Raw genomic sequence first — 26,173 nt, 5'->3', positions numbered from 1 at the left:
TCCCTCCAGCATTTGGTGCCTTAAGACAAGGAGCTGTGGCAACAAGGGCAGCCCAGACACAGCCTGGAATAAAAACAATTCCCACAGCTCAGGATCTCATCAGCTGTTCCTAGGGTTATCAAATCAAATCACTTTTGTTTAGCCACAGACTGGCTGAGAGGAACAGTGAAGACGGACCCACCATGCTCAGCTACGCCTTACAAAGGATTTGCCTTTACAAATAACTTTTAGAAGCTTGCAGTGTCCAAGAGCCCTGCTGGCACACTGCAAAATAGCACTGATGCAGGATATTTAGCATTCACTAGAAACAGAAATGCTAAAATGCACGTTTTTTTCTAAAGTAAAACAGAGATCATTGGAATGATGGTGATTGAGTAGAGCAGCTCCTGGCAGTTGTAGCAGGAAAAGAAAATCTCCTCTTAATCCACCCAGAATTGTTTCCCAATGCAGAAGACGAGGAACAAGCTGTGAAAAATAGACCCAAGGAAAGATCTAACACAATTTTCTTCACACAGGTGAAAGCTAGCAGGGAGAGAGGTTCTCTCAGTTTCACAGAGCTGGCTTGGAAACTTCCTAAACATGTTAGTAAAGGTTTTCTCTGAGCCTTTTTATTATGATAGGTTGAGTCACCAACCCTGGCGGTGTTTAAAGGTGGTTTGGATGTAGTGCTTGGGGATATGGTTTAGGAGTGAACCTTGTAGAGTAGGGTTAGCAGTTGGACTTGGTGATCCTGAGGGTCTTTTCCAACCTGAACATTTCTGTGGTTATTACTACTATTACAATTTTTCTCCTATTTCTACTATTATTATTACCATTCCCATGGTATTAGTTCAAGAAAGTGCAGCTCCTGCTTTGGCAGGGGGGGTGGACCTGATGATCTCTGGAGGTCTCTTCCAACCTCTAATGTACTGTGGCACTGTAACAAACATTGTGCACACTTCACTGTGGAAAGGAAAAAACAAACAATCAGGGGGTTTTATGTCTTTTCTTTTTTATATGGAAAAGTAATGAGAAGCTGAGTGTCTGTCCTGGGAAGGGCTGACCATATCCTGAAAGTAACTGAGATACATCACCAGACTTCAAGACCTGGATGCAGCCAGCATTTTTTTCATGCCATGATGTCACTGCTAAATATACATTTAATACAGTAACTGTATCAGAAGAAAAACCCCAAATGTGCCAAACTGCAGAGAAGATGGGGAAAGATTTACACTGCTGTTACAAATTGCTGCTCAAATGGCTTTGAGCTGTCTTGGCACATTGTAGAATTTCTTCCCAAACTAGTGTTCCATGGATTGTAGTCAGGACCAGGGTTTGGCTCTTGGGATGCTACTGAAAGTAAAAAGCAGTCCTTTGGACTGTCTTGCAAATTACAGGATGAGCAAGAAACCAGCTGAGGTTGATTTTGAGTTGGATTAAGCTGTCAACCCTCTCAAGAAGACTAAGAACTAGAAGCTGGATGAAAACAAATCAGAGATCACAGAATATCAAGCTGGAACCTCAAGGATCACCTGGTCCAACCCTTCTAGGTAATAGTAGAGTTGAAAGGAGGTGGCCCAGCACCCTGTCAATCTGAGTCTTAAAACTGTCTGATGTAGGGGAATCCCAAAGGGGAGAGAAGAAAGTATTTAGCAAGAGGCACTTTTTGTCTGGTCACATTTTGGACACTTAGATACATGTATTAGCTGCACAATCAGCTTAATAAATTGGCCTTTCCTACCCCTCTGTATAGACTGTAACTCATATAGAGAAATTGTCTTCCAAGTTTCAAAAAAGAGAGTTAAAAGAGCTACAAAAGGCACCTATGACTTGCCAGCTCTCCAATAAGGGTAAATTTGCAAAGTTCATGCTGGATGTGATTTATGCAGTCAGTACTATCAGCCCTAGGCCTTCCAGACAAAGCAGTGAAGTCCTGTGCCTGGCTGAGGATGTCATCTGCTCTCTGACCCAAATCATCAGAGCTGTGTAGAGCAAAGCGCTGCATGAGGTGTATCCACACGCCGAGGCTCAGCCATTCGCAAAAGGCTGATGGAGGAGACAAAGAATTTTTCATCATGGTGTAATGACAGGAAATGTCTGGCTTTGACATTTCATCTTCCCACAGCTTCTTCAAACCAGCTGGCTGTAGTAAATTAAAGCAAAGGAACGGGGTGGGTATAATCACACAGACCTTTCCTTTTCCATTTTTCAGGCTTACCTTGTTAAGGCGTTCCAGGGTTTCTTTTAGCCTCTGCTGGTACTCACGTTCATTTCTGTACCTGCAGCAAACAACAAAGAAAATGAAGTTCAGTGGACCACCCTTCTGCAGACTGTGCTCTCCCCTGCACTGTCATGAGCAATATGTGCTTCACACTAAAGCAGAATATCAATCTTGAAAAGGCCCAAAATATTTATTTATGCAGGTGCATTACTTTCTTTTTTTGGTCCAGATGCTAATTCCAGAACTGATCAACTTCTCATCCTCAACTTGTGTCAGAACACAGAAGAGGGTCCAGGGAGACCTGATAGCAGCCTTCCAGTTCTTGAAGGGGGCCTACAGGAAGGATGGGGAGAGTCTGTTTACAAGGGCCTGTGGTGACAGGATGAGGGGCAATGGCTTCAAACTAGAGAAGAGCAGCTTTAGATTGGATGTTAGGAACAAGTTCTTCACTATGAGGGTGGTGGGACACTGGAACAGGCTGCCCAGGAAGGTGGTTGAGGCCCCTTCTCTGGAGGCGTTCAAGGTGAGGCTCAATGAGGTCCTGGGCAACCTATTTGGGGATGTCCCTGCTGACTGTGGGGAGGTTGAACTAGATGATCTTTGGAGGTCCCTTCTGGCCTGGACCATTCTATAACACAACAGAATGTCACACATTTGCTATCACTTTTTCACAGAAAGCCCAAGAACAGTGGATTTACAATAAAATCCTATTCAACTGCTGCTGGACTACAGCGACAGCCATTCATCAGTTGTCACTAGGTGAAGTCTGGAGAAGAGAAGACTGAGAGGGAACTTCATAAATGTTTATAAATATGTGAGAGCTAGCCATCAAGAGGGTGGGGACAAGCCATAACGGTCACATCCACCCCAGTTCTTTTTGTCTCCTGAAGGATGGACAGCCAGTGTCATTCTCTTCCCTTTCAACATACTTTGGAAAGGGGAAGGGATGGGGTCACCTGTGAACTGACCAGGTGAACTGACCACAAAGGAGAAATAGACTCCACTTCATGCTCTGGTTTCCCAACTTACCCTTCTCTTGAAATCCCAAAATATTAGGAGGGTTGGTCATTGGTCTGTTTTCAATTCTCACCACCAACAGTAAAGAAACAAGTGAAAATGATGAGACTTTCTTTCATCATCACTCCTATTAATATCTGGGCCTCCTCAGCTGAAGTGCTAGCTTCTGACACAAACCTAAAGCAAAGCCATTTTGCCAACTCATAGTCACTCAGGGTCACTTCCAAGCATAAATCCAAGAATATTCATCCTCAGAAGCAAGGCTGCACCTCTGTCTCTCTTTGTTAAGTAGCTCACCCCCAACCAGTTTTCTCTCTGTCTTATGGAATGTTTGTGTATGGAATGTGTACAGTTGTCAATAAGCACTTTGTTAACTTAGATACTTTTAGACAACTGAGCAAGAAGGAAGCAGATTGTGTCAGTTTGTGAAATCAAATATACAGCTACAATAAAAGGTTGGATTTACACTCCCAGCCCATTGAGTTGGAGTCTAAACCTCATTCTGACTCAGAAATACTTTCAGTGACTGAAATATTTGGCTATATATTCCTTCACTCTCAAATAACTCAAATACCTGATGTGTCTCTCAGTCATAAATCCACCTGGCAGCTCTGAGTGTTGTGTGATTATCCTTTGAAGGAGGATTGCTTTTAAGTGATGTTCAATCTTCTCCGGGAGCTCAGTGCAAAAGGGTAAGGAGCTCTTAGAAGTGCTTCAGAGATGCCTCTGTGCCTGCTGAACTGTATCTGTGTAAATGCAGTGGCTGGTAAATAAAGCTCTATTATGCTTTACAACTTGAGTTCAACCTTCAAGTAATTAGCTGGACATGTTGAAAAGAGGTCAAGCTTTTCTTAGATGATTGCTGGTCAGCCTATCCTGGACCTTAAGAGCCACGAGGTTCTTTTGCTTTGAGGGCTCTGTGAGGTTCACACAAAGCAGATCAGAGCAGTAAAGGTTCTGAGATGAGCAGCTGTCTGTTGGGGCTCTAACAGATTTGCAAATAGTTGTTCAATCCCTTGAACTGCCCCACAGCTCAGGGCACTGACCTGCAGGAGGGCAGTCCATCTCTAGGCTTGTTTGTCCACCTGGAAAGCATGGCTCCAGCAATGCTGTAAAGCTCTTTTCCCATCCCCAGCTGACAGACAGGCTTCTGCTTGCTATAAAAGGACAGGGACAGGACACGGACTTTTTTTGGTTTTTCCAGCCCTGCCTCTGCCATGCTGCAAGGACTGCCTCCCCTCCAGGGAGAAAACAGTCACAATACATCCTCATGATGCTCAGTGGCCAGATAGACAATTTGGTGTCAAGCCTATGTTTTAACCAGAAAATAAATGCTGCTTCTCTGTTGAACCCTTCTGAAGTTGTTCAGCAAGATATAAAACCTCTTGCCTTCTATTACTTTCCTTTTCTCCTTTTCAGTTTCCCTGAGGAACTTTGCTGGCCTTTTCATCACAGAGAGAGACCAGTAATTTGGGTGCCAAAGAACACGCACTGCAAAGTGCTGGGCCTATAAGGATGATGGACAGACCAATAATGCTCATGGCTGATAATCCTAAAAGCTAGAATGAGCTCCACAAGAGGGCTGCGCCCTGCTGATTTGTGAAGAGATTGCTACCTGTATTATCGAGAAGCTGCTATCAAGTGGCTGACAGCCACAGGAAGATTTTGGCTGTCTGAGGAAGGGGTGGAGGGCAAGTAGGACCTCCTCATCTGCAGCAGAATAAAGCTTTCCCTGTCACCAGAGAAGCAGCAGCAGCGCAGAGACCACCTCTGCAGACAGGGCTTGAAGATGGCTTTGCTGATGGAGTCTCTATTGCTCCCCAAATCACAGATACCATGCTCTCCTAGTTAATCTTTGTGTTCTCACAGGTGCTGGGTCTTCACTGTGGCCCCCTATAGTGCCAAGCTCATCAGAGCATAACCATACAGTGCAGCTTGGAGAGAGCAGTGCCAAATGCTGTGTGCATTGACCTTCAGGGAATCACTCTGCATGCAAATCCCATGAGATTGGCAGTGAATGAATTTTAAATTAAACAGCTGATTACCAAGACTATTAATTTCAGAAGTTAATTAATCCTGGTCAGTCAAGGGTGCTAAAATCTGGGCTTCAGCATCTTTCCTAATCTCATGGAGAGAGAAGCATGGTCCTTTCCTATGGCCAGATGCAACATTGCCCAATAATATTATCATAATTAGCCTTTGCAAGATGCAGCCAAACAATTCTTAGCATTGCCTTTCTTTGCCCCCTGCAACTTTGAGAGAAAGATTTCTCCTCTCTACAGTCTGAATTATTCATGGAAATGTGAGAGGAAAAAATAATCATCTATAAATGTGACTATCAAGGATTTTAAAATACATTTTAACCCAAGATCTACACTTTTCACTGATTCCTGCACATTGAATTGTATGAACTCGGTGCTCCCAGGCCCTACTGTGTTTAAAAGTAGCTTTTAAAAGTCTACTTATAGAAATGGGACTTGAAAAGGTCTATTTCTGTAAAAGTAGCTTTAAAAGGTTTGCTTGCAGATATAAATCTACTTCCCAAATTGTGAGTGCAACTAAAAGAATGGTTTGTGGGAGCTGAAATTCCTTGCATTAGTGAAAGACACAGACATTTGTCAATTAATTGGTACAAATTGCTTCACTCTAAGAGATTTTGTTAACCTTAGGGTGCCAAAAGTAGATGATTTACGTTTCCAACTGAAGCAAAATCCCCATACTGCCTACTGCTGACTTAGTGCAGAGCCAGTTAGGAGAGCAGGTCTTCAGCACAGGAGTGCATCTGGTTTCAGTGGTATAGCAAGGCCCTACCACAGCACAGCAGATTTTTCCACCCATGTTTTGTTTAGAGAGCTCAAATTATAGGTTTAAATAGCTGAAATCATAGCCATTAGGAAGGCTTTGGGCTAGAAGTGAGGTGAGATGACAGAATACACAGTACCAGAGCACTGGCTCTGTTTTAAAGCCTGCAACTCAAAACTCAGATCTCTTTCAAACAACAAAGAAACTTCAGTGTTTGTCTTCAGGTCACACATCCAGCAGCTCCCAAGAGACAAAACAAGCAAACAAACAGAAACACCAAAGAAAAACATAACAGAAAGCAACCAAAATAAAACAAAACCAAACCACAACCCCAACCAAACAGACAAAGGAAGAAAAAACCATCAAACAAACCAACCCCAGAAAAACCCCAACCAAAATTCATTTCCTAACGTAAACTGAAGACAGTTTGGTTAAAAAGCAGCCAGTGCCCTTCCACTGTAATGGCCTTGCATATCTTTAACTTTAAACTGCAGTGTTGTTGGTTTGGATATAGGAACAGGTCCTAAATCTCACTTTCCAAAAGCAGAGCCTCTGGGTGTTCTGTTCCATTTGCACACACACACACACATCCCAGTCAGGGATTTCAATGTCCTGTATTCTTCCCTCCTTTTTTTTACAGCTTGTGTAAAGCTACTCTAAGAAAAAAAAATAAGTCACCCTTATGTCAGATCCCTAATCCTGCTGCTGCAGAACTGTGCAGGCAGTTATCCACAAACTGCCCAGGTTTACACAAGAATCCATTAAATGGTGGCCAGGACAAATTAATTTTTTCTGGCCAGTTTATCCTTTTTTTTTTCCTGACAGTTTTTCGGTGGAGCTGTATGCTCCACTGCAATGACTCTCTGCCTGCCTGAAACACTCCAGACGGAGAGAAAGCAGGCAGGGATAAAGATATCATTCTCCCACACTTCTTAGCACTGGCTAGGCTGCAACTAGTTTTGGTCCCTACCAGAAGGATGGACTGGAAATGGTCCAGAGCAAGACCACAAGAATGATCAGAGAACTGGAAGCCCTGCCGTATGAAGGAAGGCTGATAGAACCGGGTTTGCTCAGCCTTGAGAAGAGAAGGCTTAGGGGAGACCTCATAACCATGCACCAGTACACAAAGGGACTCTAACATGAGGAGGGAGACTCCCTTTTTACAGTGAGTCCCATGGTAAAGGCAAGGCACAATGGGTACAAGTTGATACTGAGGAGATTCAGACTGGATGCCAGAAGAAATTTTTTCACCATTTCAATTATTAGACACTGGAATAACCTCCCAAGGGAGATGGTAGGTTCCCCTACATTAGACAGTTTCAAGGCCCAGCTTGTCAGGGTGCTGGGCCACCTCATTTAAATTGTATTCTTACCCTGAAAGGACTAGATGATCCTTGGGGTGCCTTCCAACATTGTATCCTATGAATACCACATTTCTGTCCATCTATACCACAGTTTGCACCTGTCTTTAACATCAGAGAATCACAGAATGCCAAGATAGAAGGGATCCCAGGGATCTTCTGGTCCAACCTGTCTAGGTCATAGTAGAGTTAAGATGAGCTGGACTCGCACCCTGTCAAGCTGAGATGTAAACCTGTCCAATGTAGGGAGAATCCACTACTTCTCCTGGGAGATGTTTCCCCATGAGAACAGTTAGGCATTAGAATCATTTTCTTCTGGAGTCTAATTGGCATCTCCCCAGGAGCAACTTGTACCCATTGCCCACCCCTTGTCTTTTCCATGTGACCCCTCCTGATAGCTACCCTTTATGTACTTGTACATGGTTACGAGATCTTCCCTAAGGCTTCTCTTCTCAAAGTTGAGCAGTTCTCTCTGGTTCTCTTCATATGGCAGGGCTTCCACTCCTCCAATCATTCTCATAACCCTTCTCTGGACACAATATGCAGCTAAGACATTTAAGTACTGACTTCAGATAAAACCACATGGGCACCATGTAATAAAACCATATGAGCAAGTATGAAGAGTCCACAGCTAAATGATAGCATTAGCTTGTAGCTCAATTTCCTGCCCTTAAATATTGGAATACAAAACTGCCTAATCAGGTGCTTATTAGTCACTGGCACTGAGACAAGACATCATAGACATCAGACCATTTGCAACATTAAGCCTCAGCCTGGCTGTGCTGTTCTCTGCTGCCAGATGAGAAAGAGAGATCAGGGCTAAGCATATCTATAGCTGAGCCCAAAGCTCACAACCCCTGTGGGCAGCCCACTGAATTGTGTGGGAGATGTTACATTTTCTTTTGTTTGGGAGGTTTTGATTGTTTCTTGTTTTTTTCCAGGCTGGATCATTTTCTTCATTCAAACCTGACAGTAGACCCAGAAAGAGTTGTGATGGCACAGCAGGTGAGATGGTGTGTGCTGAGCAGCATGCAGGGCTGGGGAGGACAGGATGAGGCTGTGTTAGGCCTGTGAGGCTGCTCATAGCCATACATCAGACCATGGCCTAAAAAGACAGACACCAAATCAGCACACATGAGTTTTCTGGCTCTTTCCAGCTGAAAAATGATCCAAGACAAAAAGGGAAAATACTATCACTCTTACACTTTCTAGTCCAGAGGAGTGGAAAGTCAGAAGAAGATCAGACTGAGGAAAAAAAATCTTATGGTTTGGGCAAGGTAGGACAAAAATTCTGTGATGGAGACACATGGGATGGAATCTTGAGCAACTTAAATGTCTGCAAGATCAAGTCAATGCTCCAGATGTTTCACCTTCTGCCTTGTTAAAAGTGTTTGTGCTGAGCATTGCCCAGGAGCAGCTGCACGTTTACCAAGGCTGCTTTTGCTGAAAAGATTTCATTTTTCCTTCTTCCCACCACTCAATGAGAAGTGTTTCTAAGATAAAGCATGCTATATGGATTTCACCTTTGGTGGGGAGCAGGAAAAGCTTCTCCTCAGCCTCCATGTTACTGACAGATAGAGGTGTAGTGGGAAAAATCCACCTGACCCATAAGTAACAGGAAGCCAAGACCCTCTACTGTGAGCTGTCCTTTCATGAGCAACTCTCACCAAGTCTCATTGTGTAGTTAGTTAAGCAACAACCTGGACAAAATTGCCTGTTGGTGAAGGGAGGGAACTAGAGGTGTCTGGAGGCACTTGCATGCCTCAGATCCCAAGGCTCCTGCTCTCATATGAAATTAGGGGAAACCTGTTCCTACAGCCACTGCTTTAGTAGCACAAGATGGAAATAGCAGGATGCAAGGAAAAAGAGGAAGGTAATTAGGCAAAATTTATATACCGGGGGGGGAAATATATTTTCTTTCTATCTTGCATCTGTAGTGGTTGGCCCAGGTGCCTTCCAAAGCCTGTAAGTAAGGATTTCTCAGAGAAGACCCACATATCAGGAGATGTTTGGGACTCTCTGCTGCTCAGACACACAACTGGCTTCAAGCCTTTTGGTTTTCAATTGGGTTATTCCCTCTGTGCAGCTCAGAGGACAATCCTCCTAATGTTTAATGAGCCACAGCAACTGATGTGTGCCACAGCAAGGACATGGTACGCTGGAATGCAAAGGGCTATTGACCATCCAGTATCAGTGAGACCACAAAATGCAGAGCTGGAGCTCCCTAAGTCCTGACACCTCGCTTTGCACCATGGGCTTACATGCCATCCCTGATACAAGACGGGTACCCATAGAAAGGGGCATCAGCTGTGTATAAAAGGCAGCTGGTGACAACACCTCCATCCCTCCTACAAAGATTACCTATGGGAATAATGCCAACCCCCTTCCTGCGTGTGTAAGCCTTACTTGTTGCGGTACTCATCGAGCATGCGCTGGGCATCCTTTTCCTCCCGCTCCAGCTTGGCTCTGTCAGATGCCAGCTCCCGCATCCGCTGGCGGTTGAATTCAATCTGCCCAGCGAAGGCTTCGTCCAGGCCCACCAGCTCGTCCATGCGCTGGAAGGTCTCCAGCTGCTTGCGCAGGATGGTGTTGCGCTGCTCCAGCACGCGCGCCCGGTTGATGTAGCTGGCGAAGCGCTCGTTGAGCTCCTGGAGATTCTCCAGGCCCCGGGCTTGGGCCAAACTGTCGAACTCGGGGGAGCCTCGCAGCTCATCGTAGGCGTCCGACCGCTCGTACTTCTCCTTGCGCACCTCGCGGAGGAAGCTGCTCCTGTACATGGCTTCGGGGGGACTGTGCGGTGCCGGCGTCCCCTCGTGCGTCCCTGCCTGTCTCTCCAGTTTGGATCTGAATTATGTCTGGGGGGTTTGGGGAGGAAGGACTGAACATAATCGCCCCCCCAGATGATTAGGACTTGTCTCCAGGGCGGTTTGTGGCACTAAAGGCATCATCTGTGGCAGTGAACTAAATAAATCCAAGTGGCCCCGCCTTGGGGCTGCCCAGGCGTCAGCAGTTCAGAGGAGCAGCAGCTCTGGGAGGGGGGAGGGGCTTTTATTTTTGAGCACTGCAATTATGTACAGCCAGAAAAAAAGGGGGAAAAAAAAAAAAAAAAAAAAGAAAAGAAAAAAAGAGAGAGCAACGTCCAGCTCTTGCTCAGCGGATTAATGCGTTATCCACAGACAACAAAACAAGTGCTTTGCAATTTCAGAGCCTGAGCTCAAAGCCTTTGGTGGCTGTGCTGGGGGGGAGAGCTTTGTCCCATGGTGGTGTCCCCAGGGCAATGTGCAGAGGCCTTCTGCTGAGCCAGGGTTTTGGTGCGAGTGGATTGCAGTGCTGGGGTTTTGTTGTCTGACGGTTTTGTGATCATTTAGGATGATGGGTGGTGGATGGGCCCTTTAGTTCTCACTCTGTGCTTCCTATCAGCCTCTTCTGCAGCTGACTTCTACCTGGCATGAGAGGCATCAAGGCCGCAACAGTACTAAAAGCCACCATCCTTCCTTCCTTCCCTCCCACCATGATGGAGTCCTGTGTGTTGCCATCCCAAGAGGCTTTAATTCCTCTGAACAGAAGGATGTATTTCCTCTAGGAGTTTTTTCCCCAGTCTCTTTGCAAACTCCTGTTTCTTGGGCCTGTTCTTCAGGAAGCATATCTATTCACCCAGCCAAAATGCCCAACACCAAGACAGTCCAGTGTTGAGAACTCTGTCACCAACTCATTTATGCAAAACTCTCATTTTTTAAATGGGCATATATTACATGGATATTTAAACTGCAGGTATTAGAACCTTAACAGAGCACCCTCACTGGAAGCAAGTGCAGAGGCAAAGAAAGAAACTGGGTGCTCATGAGACTCCAAAGTTCGAATCCTATGTTACTAAATCTGAATCAAAAGGAAAAAGTTCTTTGGAAGTTTTCTGCATCTTTCCTACTCTGCCTCAGACTATTGGGAAGTGCAATGGGGAAAGATCAAATGGTCTTTCAGAAAACTAAAGTAGGCTTTGCACTTGCATTGTGCAGCTATTCCTGCAGCCTCTGAACTACATAAATAGCAAAACAGGAGTAGATTTGTTAGAAATGTGGGATCTTTATATAGCAGTGGATGTCAAAACACGATGCACGAACATGTTGGCATTTGCAGCTCTCTGGCTGCACAAGCTTGCCCAGCTGAACAATGCAGCTGAGCTTTTCACAAAGTTAGTCTTCCAGAAGAGATCAGAAAGTAGATTCTGCTGGATTGTGGGTAGTGTATTTCCATGGCAAGAGTTTTTTAGGCTTTAAATAACCTTTTAATACAACTACCACCCACATGAGTACTACCCCACCCCTCTCCTTGGGGCTAGAAGCGGCCCTGACTCCATGCTGGGCATATAGCTTCACTCCTTTGGTGATGAAAATTTCAGTAGGGGTCTCTCACCATGCCCCTAACCAGAGTGGTCTATCTGGAGGGAAAGACTTAGAACAGATTCATAGAATCAATAAGGTTGGAAAAGACCTCAAAGATCATCAAGTCCTTTCACCAGCCTCGTTGCCCTTCTCTGGACATGTTCAAGTGTCTCAATGTCCTTCTTAAATTGAGGAGCCCAGAACTGGACACAGGACTCAAGGTGTGGCCTAACCAGTGCTGAGTACAGGGGCACAATGACTTCCTTGCTCCTGCTGGCCACACTATTCTTGATGCACACCAGGATGCCATTGGCCTTCTTGGCCACCTGGGCACACTGCTGGCTCATGTTCAGCTGGCTGTCAACCAGTACCCCCAGGTCTCTTTCTGTTTGGCAGTTCTCCAGCCACTCTGACCCCAGCGTGTAGCACTGCATGGGGTTGTTGTGGCTGAAGTGCAGCACCTGGCACTTGGATTTGTCAAATGCCATCATGCTGGACTCTGCCCATCTGTCCAGCCTGTCAAGATGCCTCTGCAGAGCCCTTCTACTCTCTAATTGATCAACACCTGCTCCCAACTTGGTGTCATCCACAAATTTATTGATGATGGCCTCAATCCCCTCATTCAGATCATCAATGAAGATATTAAACAGGCTGGGGACCAGCACTGATCCCTGGGGGACACCACTAGTGACTGGCTGCCAGCTGGATGTGGCACCCGTCACCACCATTCTCTGGGCTCAGCTCTCCAGCCAGTTCCTAGCCACAGAGTGCTGCTGTCCAAGCCACAAGCTGACAGCTTGGTCAAGAGTTTGCTGTGGGGGACAGTATCAAAGGCCTTGCTGAAGTCCAAATAGACTACATCCACAGCCTTCCCCACATTCACCAGGCAGTCACCTGATAATAGAAGGAGATCAGGTTGGTCAGGCAGGATATGCCCTTCCTAAATCCATGTTGGCTGGGCCTGAGCCCTTGGCCATCCTTCAGGTGCGCTGTGATTGCCCCCAAGATAATCTGCTCCATAATTTTCCCTGGCACTGAGGTCAGGCTGACAGGCCTGTAGTTTGCAGGTTCCTCCATCCAACCCTTCTTGTGGATGGGGATCACATTAGCCAGTGTCCAGTCATCTGGGACCTCTCCAGTGAGCCAGGACTGGTGGAAAATGATGGAGAGAGGCTTGGCCAGCTCATCTGCCAGCTTTCTCAGCACCCTAGGCTGGATCCCATCTGGTCCCATGGACTTGTGAGTATCCAAGTGGCTCAGCAAGACCCAAACTAATTCCTCTTGGATTTCAGGGGTACTACATTGCTGACCCCATCTACCAGTTCAGGAGGGCAGTTATCCTGGAGTCTCCTGCCTTATTGTTGAAAATAGAAGCAAAGAAGGTATTTAGGACCTCAGCCTTTTCCTCATCTTTAGTTACAATATTACCCTCCAGGTCCAATAAGGAGTGCAGGTTCTACTTGCCCCTCTTTTTAGCATTAATGTATTTATAGAAATGCTTTTTATTATCTTTCACAGCAGTGACCAGCTTAAGTTCCAACTGGGCTTTTGCCTAATTTTTCTCCTACACGTTCTAACATCCTTAAATGTATCTCGAGTTGCCTCCCCCCCTTTCCAAAGGCGATACATCCTCTTTTCCCCCCTTAATTCATTCAGGAGCTGCTTGCCTATCCAGGCCAGTTGCCTTCCCCGGCAGCTCTGAAGTCTCTCCCAATTCTGAGCTCAATACCCTCTTACCTCTTAAGCGCTCTTGAATGCAGCATTTGTAGTTGCTTTAGAAATCAGTCTGGTGGGTGATTTCCATGCAGTGCACTACAGCTGGATGCTGACTTACACCCATGCTTTTCTTTCCCCTAGACATATTCCTGTCCCTCCAGGCAATGCCATAAATGTCAGGGCCCAAAGCCGAGCTTTGTGATGTTACGCAGCTTTCCAGAAGCTATGTGTTTAAGGGCCACCAGAGGGCGGTACTCCTACAGCAGGAGTAGGCTGCGGGTTGGGGATTCAGTCCCATGTGCACCAACTGAAGCAACGTCGCTAATTCCCCCAGAAAATTCACTCTGCAGTATGGTACAAGCTGGGATTTGGTCCTCAATGTGACAGATGTGCTGCAACGAGCCATTACTCCTGCTCAAAGGGACCCAACTCTAAGGAAACTTAGCTACACACAATGACAGACTTGCCAGCACAAAGCAAACTCAAAGGGGGTGGTATTTGTATTCCATTTGTCATTGCTACAGAAAATTAATGATGTAGTTTTCCTTTTATTCAATTCCTCATATCATGCCTAGCTTTCTAAAAGGCACAGCCTAGCACCAGCTGATCTTCTGCTGACCTGATTTCACAGTGGGAACTTAGCAAAGAGTCTGTCTCAGGACTGTCTTTGCTTTTGGGGCATTTAATAGAACTGGTTTCAAGGGGTATGTCCCCCAGAACAGCAGTTAGATACACACCTTTGCAGCTGCACATTCACCACCATCAGGGAGACTGATCTTGACCCCAGAATCATAGAATGATTTGATAGGAAAAGACCTCTAAGATCATCAAGATCAACTGTTAGCCTAAGACCACCATGGCCATTAAACCATGTCCTGAAGTGCCATGTCCACACATTTCTTGAACACCTCCAGTGACAGTGACTCCACCACTTCCCTAGGCAGCCTGTTCCAATGCCTGACCATCCTTTTAAGTACACTTTTTTTCCCCTAATATCCAACTTAAACCTCCCCTGGCACAGTTTCAGGCCATTTCCTCTTGTTCTACCACTGGACACTAGTGAGAAGAGACAAACCCCCACCTCACTACAACCTCCTTTCAGGGAGCTGTAGAGAGCAATGAGGTCTTCCACCTTAGCCTCCTCCAGACCAAGCAACTCCAGTTTCCTCAGCCACTCCTTACCAGACCTGTTCTCTAGACCCTTTCAACAGCTTTGTTGCCCTTCTCTGGACCCACTCCAGGAACTCAAGGTCCTTCTTGCAGTGAGGGGCCCAAAACTGAATATAGCATTCGAGGTGCAGCCTCACCAATGCTGATCACCTCCCTGTTTCTGCTGGCCATTGTGTTTCTAATATAAGCCAGGATGCCACTGGTTTTCAGGTGCAGCCTCACCAGTGCTGAGCACTGGAGCACAATTACTTGCCCTCTCTGGCTGGCCAGGATGCCATTGACCTTCTTGACCACCTGGGCATAGTGCTGACTCATGTTCAGTCAACTGTTAACCAACACCCCCAAGATCCCTCCGTGAGTCACAGCTTTCCAACCACACATCCCCAAGTCCGTAGCTGAAACATTACACACCCAATACAGAAAAGTGCGAATTTCAAACACATACTACTGATTTTCCTTACCCTCCCTTGAGTATTTACCAGAGACTTGCCTTAAACTAGTAGAAGTTAATAGAGCCAGATGAGATGCTTGAATTCCCTCCAGCAGCAAATCTATAATGAAAGGTACTGAGCAGGGCTCATTCCTACTGGATCACATCTTCAGTGCAGCATCACAAGGATGAAGCAGACAGCTTCCTTTTCAAAAAGCAATGTTTAAAACCAGCACTGTCTTTCTGGATAACCAGTCAACCTCTCAGAGCTGTCAAAGGCAGCAACAGACTTAAGACATGGAGAAGTAAACAAACCAGATGTTTGTGTCTTGGGGACAGGAGACTGAGAATTCTCCAAATGCAACTAAACTGATCAAATTGAGAAAAGTTTAATAAAACCACCCAAGGTAGTGTCTTCTACTACTCTCTTCCTGATTGCTTTTCATCAAAAATTAAAGATGCAATGTTATAACAGGCAAGGCATCTAGAAGGAAAGATTAAGGGCTGAGTAAATGAGAGCTGAAAACAGAAGTAATGCAAACAGAAAAGGAGATAACTTCAACACTTACTGGCCTTGAATCCTACTAAGCAGAAAGCATTACCATGGAATCATAACATTGTCCAGTTGGAACAGACCTTTACGATCACCAAGTCCAACCATCAACCTAAGACCACCATGACCATTAAACCATGTCCCAAAGTGCCATATCCATATTTCTTGTACATCTCCAGGGTTGGCAACTCCACCACCTCCCTGGGCAGCCTGTTCCAAGGCCTGACCACTGTCGCAGTAAAGAAGTTTTTCTTACTATCCAATCTAAACCTCACCTGGCACAATTTCAAGCAAGCAAAGCAAGAAGCCTCCCATGTTACAATCTACACTTCAAGCCCCAAGATATTTTGCTTCAGCCAGAACTTTCATTTTGAAGGTGCCATGACACCAGCATGGTACTGAATACACATCAGCAGATTTAAATCAACCCATGACAATCACTTGTCACCAGAAACCCAGGGTTTTTTCTGTGTTATAAAGCCATTTACAAAATCTCTTTGATTTTGTAGAGAAATTGGGCATGGGTGCAGCATTAATCACTTGCATCCATGGTTACTTAAGTAAGAACGAGAGTCTGTTTTATTCTCGGTCTCTCAGAGTGGTTCTGGCTGGGAGCAGCTTGCCAAAAAGTGCTTAAGTGGTTATTTTAGATTCTGGGGAAATGGCAATTCTTGTTTGACTGGTCTCTGGGTATTTGAAGAGTGAGCTCCTAGAGAGAGTCACCAGGTCTTTCTTAAGTTCTTCAGCCTCTCCTTCCTTCCAGGGGGTTATAAGGTCTTTCTGACAGCTGAATCACAGCACCATAGAATTGTTTTGATTGGAAAAGATCTCTAAGATCATTGAGTTCAACCATCTACCTCGTACCACCATGGCCATTAAACCATGTCTCAGAGTCCACTGGGCTATAGCTTTTTAGGAGCCCTCAAGCAAGCACACAGATACAGAAAAAGACCACCACTGGTCCTTACAAAGTCTGCACAGCACAAGCAGACGTGAAGGCAAAACTTCACTCCTTTAATCTCACATCCTCAGCTGTCATCATTCTTCTGCAGTGCTGAGCTGGAGTCACTCCATGAACTGTCCTTGGTTTTGAGCAGTGCAGGTATTCAGAGGCAGGATGGGAAAGAGCCAACCTGGCCAGGAGGTACTTCATTACTCTGCCTGGTGGTTGCTGCCTGCTAGTCTCACAAATAAATGGCCACTTTGATTCTCTTTGGGCCATTATTTTTTTTGTCTCAGCACAGCCTATTATGAGTCATCTATTTGACATCTCCCTGTCTCTCTTACTAAGATGCACTTTAAAGCCCCTGTACTTTGAAAATGAAGTGCACATTGGAAACCTCAGGAGTAGCACTTGTAAGGAGAAGTTCATACCTTTATCTGTCTCTAGCTGCAGAACAATGCTGGAAAATGCCTGCTCAAGGGCATGGTCCTAATTAGCCTTAAGTGATCTGCTACTTTTCATCGATTCTGTCTTGTACTGTGATGTGGCTTGAGCCATCAGAAATCTCCTGGATGGTACCTTTGGCCATCATCAAGCCTCCAGTCTTAATTGCATCTAAATGTCAACAGTAATAAGCAGGGCAACAGTCTGAGGTGACCATCAGTGTGATCAGGCTTCTGAAATTAGTTGTCAGAATGAGGGGGGAAAAAAATCCTCTCAGCACTGAGAAACACTGCAGCTTGCTTTCCTTTTTGAGATTCTCCAGACAGGTGAAAAGAGAAAGACTATTTCTTTAAGAAAACAATTCTTGGGGGGGGGGGGGGGGGGGAAGAGACAGCCTTCCCTACAAGAACAGAGAGGTCAACAAATACAAACCACTAGAACACAATCATTTCTCCAATTTGGCCTCTCACCTTGTCAAAACACCCAAACCATAGTTCCATTGCTGAGAACAATAATTAGTTGTTTTCCCAGTTAGATTGCTCTGTGAATAGTTCTTAATCATCAGTCTTCCAGAACATAAATAAAATGCCCAGAAACTACTTGTGTCATAACAAACCATCCAGCTCAGGGCTCCAAACACAGAGCATCATCTGCTGTGTGTCAGTATAAGGTACCTAAAGGTACACAGAAAGGCTCAAACAGACCAGGGGGTTGGTCTCTTCTCCCAGGTAACCAGTGGCAGAACAAGAGGACACAGTCTCAAGCTGCCCAAGGGAAGTTTAGGCTCGAGGTGAGGAGAAAGTTCTTCCCAGAAAGAGTAATTGGCCATTGGAATGCGCTGCCCAGGGAGGTGAGGGAGTCACCATCCCTGGAGGTGTTCTAAAAAAGGATTGGATACAGCACTTGGAGCCATGGTTTAGTTGTCATGAGGTGTTAGGTATTAGGTAATAGGTTGGACTTGATGATCTCTGAGGTCTTTTCCAGCCTGCTTGAGTCTGTGATTATCACCCAGAAAGGCTGCTTCCAATTTTTCAGCACAAAATTAAACCATTAGGCAAATAAAACCTAAAGTAAATTTATGGCTGCTTGCAGCTATTGAGAGACCAATTGCCTCTTAAATTAATGCACAAGGCATTGGCATGGATTTGGAGCAAGACAACTGTCCAGTGACAGAATAAGAGGTAACAGGCACAAATAGGAAGTTCCATCTAAACGTGAGGAAGAACTACTTCACTTTGATGGTGTTGGAGGACTGGAATGGGCTGCTCAGAGAGGTAGTGGAATCTCCATCTCAGGAGATACTCAAAACTCAGAATTCACTCTGCAGTACAATACAAGCTGGGGTTTGGTCCTCAATGTGACAGGTGTGCTGCAACAAGCCTTTACTCCTGCTCAAAGAGGCCCAACTCTAAGGAAACTTAGCTACACACAGTGACAGACTTGCCAGCACAAAGCAAACTCAAAAGGGATGATACTGATATTCCATTTGTTATTGCTACAGAAAATTAATGATGTAGTTTTCCTTTTATTCAATTCCTCATATCATGCCTAGCTCTCTAAAAGGCACAGCCTAGCACCAACTGATCTTCTGCTGACCTGATTTCACAGTGGGAACTTAGCAAAGAGTCTGTCTCAGGACTGCCTTTACTTTGGGGCATTTAATAGAGCTGCTTTCAGGGGGTGTGTCCCCAGAACAGCAGTTAGATACACACCTTTACAGTTCCATTGCTGAGGACTGCAATAGGCTGCCCAGAGAGCCAGTGGAATCTCAGTCTCAGGAGATACACAAAACCTGCCTGGATACTGTCCTATGCAACCTGCTCTAGGGACCCCATGTGGTCCTGTGGTAGGGAAGTCGGACTAGATGAGCCCCAGAGATCCCTTCCAATTCTAAGATTCTGGACTGTGGTCCTCAGTTTTCTAGGCTGTCAGTGAAGAAAGCCAAAAGGTCAGGATCCTGCAGACTAAATACAGGGCACACACTGTAATGGAGCAACAGGAAAACAGTGCCAAGATCTCAGGCACAGGGCAGCCCTTTTATGGCAGAGCTGGAGTGTCCTAACTGCCCTCACTGCCAGCAACCTTTGAAACAAAGTACAGGCTGAACTTCAAGGTGCCATCACATTAAGTAATGCTCCTAATGCCATAGCCTTTGTTCTCCAAAGTATGAAAAATGGCATTCAGTGCTCACTGCAGGATTACTCAGTAGCCTTCTGTACTGACTCTGCCAGAACACCAATTATTTTTCATGGAGCAAAGTTTTGGTCTCAAGTTAGTGCTTTGAACTGTCTGACTTCTTGAACCACATGAAATAATTGCACCCTGGACCATGCCAGAATTGATCAGAATCTGGTACCTGAGTCAAGGAAACAATTCTAATTTATTCTTTGGTAATGGCAGCGTGACATTTAGAGAAGATTTCCTATACATTCAAGATTCTCCAGCTCTGGTCATGCAGAATCACTCTGGGGGCACTGCCAGACCTCCCAAACAAGGCAGAGGAGCTTGCAACTGTCTGTGTGATTTAAAGGAGGTGTTCCAGGGGCAGGGAGCTGTCTGGAAGAAAGGACACCAAGTGCCCCATGATGAGAAGCATTTCCAGATCAACTTCCATTTTCAAGCAATGGTTTGGGTTAGAAGTGACCTCACCTAGTTGCAATCAACCTGCCATGCACAACTCTTACTAGTCTAGGTTACTCAAGACTCCATCCAGCCTGGCTTTGAACACCTCTACAACTGGAGCCACAACTTCCCTGGACAGCCTGCTCATTACTTCACCATCTTCATGGTAAGGAATTTCTTCCTAATGCCTTATCTAAATCAAGCTTCTTCCAGTTTGCAGCCATTACTCCTCCATCCCAGTACTACATACCTTTGTAAAAAGTCCCTCTCCAGCTCTCCTAGAGGCCCCTTCAAATACTGGGAGGCTGCTAAAAGGTCTCCCTGGAGCTGTCTCAATCTCCAGGATAAACTACCCCAACTCTCAGTCTGTCTTCATAGGAGAGGTGCTCCAGCCCTCTATCATCTTTATGGCCCTTCTCTAGACCCCTTCTAATAGTTCTGTGTCCTCCTTGTGCTGGGTACTGCAGAGCTGTACACCATGCTCCAGGTGAGGTCTCACAAGTGCAGAGCAGAGGGGCAGCATCACCTCCTTCAGCCTGCTAGCCACACACCTTTAGATGCAGCCCAGGATATGACTGGTTTTCTGAGCTGCAAGTGCGAATTGCCAGCTCGTGTCAAGTGCTTCAACCAGCACCCCCAAGTCCTCCTCCTTAGCACTGCTCTCTATCCATTATTCACCCAGTCTGTATTTGTGCTTGGGATTGCCCCAACCTAGATGCAGGACTTTAAACCTGGCTTTGCCAAACTTTATATTGCTGTGAAGAGAAAATGGAGTTGAGGGACATAATAGCCACAAAGAGTCTTTCAGTGTCATGGTGCCTCTGTGGCACACGGTTCAGCTCTTCCCCCATCAGATTCCTCAGCTGGGCCACCACTGGTTACAGCCCTGTGGGAAAGGATCTAGCTCAGCAGCACCAGGGTTTGCAGATGCCCGAGTTGCTCCTCTCACCGACTCCTGGTCCCAGCTGTCAGTGTTGTATCCTTTTTGTCCTTGGGAGCAGGGGAGGGAAATGCTTCATGTCACTTGTTATCTGCATTTCCCTTATCTTCTAGCTCTGACTTCACATCTGAACAGACTGTGCTCAAGTCACAATTTCCCTGTTGTCTTGAGGTGTCTTGACCAATTTATCCTTTTGCCATCACTTATTTTTAGCACATTCTCTCCACCTCACCCATGTGCTCTTTGCTCCAAGACCACATAATTTCTGGTTTGACTCAATCTTTTGCTCCTTCTAGCTCATGACTGGGCTTGCTGGTTTGGTTTGTGACCATCTACATGTATTTTTGCTTCAATTTGTTCGGCCTTGCTATTGCCATATCCTCTGCAATGCTGTAACTTTTGTAACTTCCCTAGCCTGACCAAGAAATGATAATCTCATTTTCTGAGTCCTGTTCCTTTTTCACTCTCAGTACTATGCTGGTTTCACATGTAGAAGCCATTTAAAGTATAAAATTAATCTATAAATTACATTACAGCAAAAGCATGGCTAACATCTTCAGAAAGGACAACATTCCTTGGCATTGGGAGTGTTTCACTCCAAACCTCACAAATCATTATGAATCAGGAGATGATGTGCAATTTTTCTTCCAGTGTCATGCAATTTATTTAATGACCAGATTGAACTGAAGTGCTCTGTTTCATGATCTTATCCCTTCACAGAATCACCAAGGTTGGAAGAGACCTCAAAGATCATCAAGTCCAACCTGTCACCACAAAACTCATGACTAAACCATGGCACCAAGTGCCACGTCCAATCCCCTTCCATCACTGCGAAGCTTTTTACCCCTCAACTCTCTCTGGAAATTAGAAGAATGTCAAAACTTGAGACCCATTTTCCATAAGGTGCATATAAATAAATTAAAATAATCACAGAGCAGATATGAGTGGGAGCTCCATTGGTGTTTTTTGTGACCCCTCTCCCATATTCCCGGCTCTTTTAAGAGGTTCTGCAAAATCAAGAAGCTGGACTAAATATTTTCCCTTAGCTTTGTACCTGATGAATAAGGTTACTTAGTAAAATGTTCTTCCATCATGTTTCATTTATGTCAAAGTCTTGCAGTTCTAAGAATGAACTTCAGGTTTCCAAGTGATAAAAATAGAGGGCCTGATGAAAGCCTACAAGATAACAGAGTCCCACTCTATACCATTATTCCCCCAAAGGACACTGGCTTTCAGTATACTGTATTTGTTTCATAGTTTCATTCAGGGTTGGAAGGGACCACAAGGATCATCTAGTTCCAACCCCACTGCCATGGGCAGGGACACCCTACACTAGATCAGGCTGGCCAGAGCCTCAGCCAGCCTGGGCTTAAACACCCCCAGGGACGGGGCCCCAAGCACCTCCCTGGACAACCCATTCCAGGGTTTCACCACTCTCATGGTGAAGAACCTCCTCCTCACATCTAGCCTGTTTAGAAAAGGCAGCAAATGCTCCAATAACCTCAGAGACTATTTCCAAATCACTTCCTGATTCTGAACTCACAGGATCACAGGATGTCAGGGGTTGGAAGAGAATTCCAGAGGTCATTGAGTCCAACCCCCTGCCAGAGCAGGACCATAGAATCTAGGACAGGTCACACAGGAATGCATCCAGATGGGTCTTGAAACTCTCCACAGGAGACTCCACAACCTCTCTGGAGAGCCTGTTCCAGTGCTCTGTGACCCTGACAGTGAAGCAGTTCCTCCTCATGCTGAAGTGGAACCTCCTGTGCTGTAGTTTTCATCCATTGCCCCTTGTCACAGGGTGCAACTGAGCAGAGCCTGTCCCTTCCCTCTGGACACCCAGCACTCAGATATTTATAAACATTTATTAAATCCCCTCTCAGTCTTCTCCAGTTTAAAAGTCCCAGGTCTCTCAGCCTCTTCTCACAAGACACTGCTCCAGTCCTTCAATAATCCTCATAGCCCTCCATTGACCTCTCTCAAGTAGATCACTGTCCCTCCTGAAACTAGGGAACCCAAAAGTGGATGTAGTATTCCAGGTGAGGTCTCACCAGAGCAGAGTAAAGGGGGAGGAGAACCTCCCTTGATCTGCTGGCCACACTCCTCTTAATGCACCCCAGGATGCCATTGGCCCTCTTGGCCACAATGGCACATTGCTGTCCCATGGTAACCAGGATTCCCAAATCCTTCTCTCTAGGCTGCTCTGTAGCAGATCACCTCCTAACCTGTACTGGTGCAGTTTATTATTCCTTCCCAGATGCAGGACTCCACATTTACACTTGTTGAACCTCATTAGGCTCCTCTTTGCCTAACTCTCAGTCTAAGTCTTGCTGAAATTTCCTTTACAGTATCAGAGCATTGAGTTCAGTAATGAACTCTGAATTTCACATAGAATTGACAGTTCATACTGTTCCCACCCCTGCCCCTTAAATAGATTCACAGAATGGTTTGGGTTGGAAGGGACCTCCAAAGGTGACCCAGTCCACCCACCTTTGCAGTCAGCAGGGGCATCCTCAACTAGATCAGGCTGCCCAGAGCCCTGTTGAGTCTCTCCAGGAACCTAACTTATCTTTAGTTCACTATCCAGCACCCCAAGCAAAATCATGCTAGAGTGGAGGCTCTGTGTTCACCAAAAGGAGTGAATCTTGAAATATGTGATGTTTATGTTGCTTCCTGCAGTCATTTAATGCTGGTCTTTGCTGTGAACATTTCCTGTAATTTTTCTCCTCACTGTGAAAGGTTTGTGTAGGGCTGGAGCATCACAATTATCCTAAATGGCATCTCGAGGCATGTTTACAACAAATTCCCCTGGATGTGGTGTCTCTCCATTTAAAATGGCCTGCAAACACTAAAAACCTGATGTAACAAAAGAGCAAAAGAAATTACTCTACATTATTACTGCAACGGTGCACAAAAAGCTGGATGCCCACAGCTGGGCTTATCTTTCCAGTTTTGTCCAGCTTGCTGCAAGGTAGCATCAGATAATGTAAATTAACCTAGTCCCAGGATGACAAATGTGCTCCTGAGCATGCACAGGGTTTTGATACGTGCTGCCTCAGCTTGCTCTCCTGGGTTCAGCAGAATGCATTCTTTTACCCTGTTAGGAGTCAAATCAAGAAACAGATAAAGGGGCCCTCTTTTGGCACTAAGAGCATACCTACTGGTACCCCCAAGTTCCTGGAAGGTTTAACACAGACAAGTGGTGAGTCCTGCACTTGGGTCACAACAACTCCATGCCATGCTACAGGCTTGAACTAGAGTGACCAGAAATCTGCCCAGCAGAGAAAGACCTGGGGGTGTTGATCAATACCCATGTTCAAGGTAGCCAACAGCATCCTGCCTTGGATCAGCAATAGTATGACCAGCAGGAGTAGGGAAATTATCATCCTGCTGTACTCAGTGAGGCCAGACCTTGTGTCCTGTGCTCAGTTTTGGGCCCCTCACTACAAGAAGGACAAGTGACCTGTGAGTGCTATGAGAAGTTATTTTAAAGAGCTTTTCCCCATGCAAGGTATCTGAAGTACCCTGTAAATGTTTGGTGGCTGCCCTGAAAGCCATCACTGTTAATATTTTACAGCACAAGACAGGCTGTATTTTGCACTCACTGGGGTCCAAAGCACGGCAGCATAGTGTGGAAGGGATGTGTAAGGAGGGAAGAACTAAAGCTGGGACAGTCACACATGCCACTGTCTTTTGGGAGTGACCTGTACCTCCAACTATCCCTTGTCCTTGTAACAAGCAAAACTGTCCAACACTCAATTAGCTCCAGCATCTGCTGGTTTTCTGCTCTTCCCTTTGCTTTGCCCTTTTCAGCATGCATCAACACTGCTGATTTTCAGGTAATTTCAAGCCTTTTCTGCCTCCCCACTGTGGAGCCCAGAGCCTAATGCACTTGAAATGCACAGCACACCCACACCTGCAGATCCTATTCCCTTTCTCCTGATTTATGAGCTGCTTCTAAAGCTTCCTCTGAAGCAGAGCTTAATCAAATCTAAGGATGGTCCGTAGTGACTCGTGACAGGATGCTATTGATGGCACAAGCATCTACAAGGCATTATTGAACAGACACACCTTTCTGTGGCTAGTGGTGTAGCCAACCTCATGAAGTTCAATAAGAGCAAGTGCAGGGTCCTGCATCTGGGTCGAGGCAATCCCAGGCACAAATACAGGCTGGGCAGTGACTGGCTGGAAAGCAGGCCTGAGGAGAGAGACTTGGGGGTGCTGGTGGACAAAAAGCTCAACATGAGCTCTCAGTGTGCACTTGCAGCCTGCAAAGCCAATCAGATCCTGGGCTGCATCAGGAGAAGTGTGGCCAGCAGGTCGAGGGAGGTGATCCTCCCCCTCTACTCAGCCCTGGTGAGACCCCACCTGGAGTACTGTGTCCAGTTCTGGAGCCCCTATTACAAGAGGGATGTGGAGGTGCTGGAACGTGTCCAGAGAAGGGCCACAAGGATGATCAGAGGGCTGGAGCACCTCTCCTATGAGGACAGACTGAAGGAGTTGGGGCTGTTCAGTCTGCAGAAGAGAAGGTTCCGAGGCGACTTAATTGTGGCCCTCCAGTATCTGAAGGGGGCCTACAGGAAGGCTGGGGAAGGACTTCTCAGGATCTCAGGTAGTGATAGGACTAGGGGGAATGGAATGAAGCTGGAGGTGGGGAGATTCAGGCTGGATGTGAGGAGGAGGTTCTTCACCATGAGAGTGGTGAAACCCTCAATGGGTTGTCCAGGGAGGTGGTCGAGGCCCCATCCCTGGAGGTGTTTAAGCCCAGGCTGGATGAGGCTCTGTCCAGCCTGATCTAGTGTGGGGTGTCCCTGCCCATGGCAGGGGGGTTGGAACTAGATGATCCTTGTGGTCCCTTCCAACCCTGAATGATACTATGAAACTATGACGGCATAGTCATACTTAAGGGTATGTAAGCCAGGGAAATCACAGAACAACAGAGGTTGGAAGGGATCTCTGGAGATTATGTAGTCTAGCCCCACTAGGTTGCACAGGATGGCATCCAGGCAGATTTTGAATGACTCCAGAGAAAGAGACTCAGAGACTCCCACACCTCCGTGGGCAGCCTGTTCCAGGGCTCCAACATCCTCATATTAAGGAATTTCCTCCTCACACTTAGACAGAACTTCCTATGTTGAAGTTTGTGCCCATTACCCCTTGGTCCTGTCACTGGGCACCACTGCAAAAAAAAAAAGTCTATCCCATCCCCCTGACACCCACCATTTAAATAATCATAAGCATTGAGCAGATCACCCCCTCAGTTTTCTCCAGGCTAAAAAGCCTCAAGTTCTTCAGCCTTTCTTCATAGGAGACACATTCTAGTCCCCTAATCATCTTAATAGCCCTTTGCCTTATACTCTCAAGCAGTTCCCTGTCCTACTTCAACTGGGGAACCCAGAACTGGACACAGTACTGCAGATCCTTATAATGTTTTGCATAGTCCCATGGTAACTGTTTGAGTATCCCATAATGTCCCTGTTAATCTTTTTTCCCTTCTTATCAGTTACAAAGCCCAGGTACAATCTCTTTGTGGCTGTGCCTGTAGTTTTAGCAGCCCAGCAACTAGTGGCTGAAGAATTTTAGTCTCAGATGT

The 26,173-nt window shown here is 45.9% G+C and overlaps 1 protein-coding gene across 2 annotated transcripts in view; it reads right to left on the bottom strand.

The window, feature by feature from the left end:
- BFSP1 (beaded filament structural protein 1) overlaps window positions 1–26,173 on the bottom strand; it is a 51,461-nt gene that overhangs the window by 13,794 nt on the left and 11,494 nt on the right. Inside the window, exons 1-2 of one of the 2 annotated variants that reach the window (XM_068153406.1) lie at window positions 9,787–10,307; window positions 2,198–2,258 (exon numbers count right to left, since the gene is read on the bottom strand). In XM_068153406.1, coding sequence (XP_068009507.1) covers window positions 2,198–2,258; window positions 9,787–10,157 — 432 coding nt within the window. In that variant the 5' untranslated portion in view covers window positions 10,158–10,307. Of the gene's footprint in view, window positions 1–2,197; window positions 2,259–9,786; window positions 10,308–26,173 lie in introns of those variants that run through there. The other variant, XM_068153408.1, reaches the window with a different exon arrangement.

The sequence above is a fragment of the Melanerpes formicivorus genome, unplaced genomic scaffold (assembly GCF_026170545.1).
Source record: "Melanerpes formicivorus ecotype bairdi unplaced genomic scaffold, bMelFor1.0.p_v2 SCAF_25, whole genome shotgun sequence".
NCBI lineage: Eukaryota > Metazoa > Chordata > Aves > Piciformes > Picidae > Melanerpes > Melanerpes formicivorus.
This window is presented reverse-complemented; position numbering and strand designations above follow the sequence as displayed.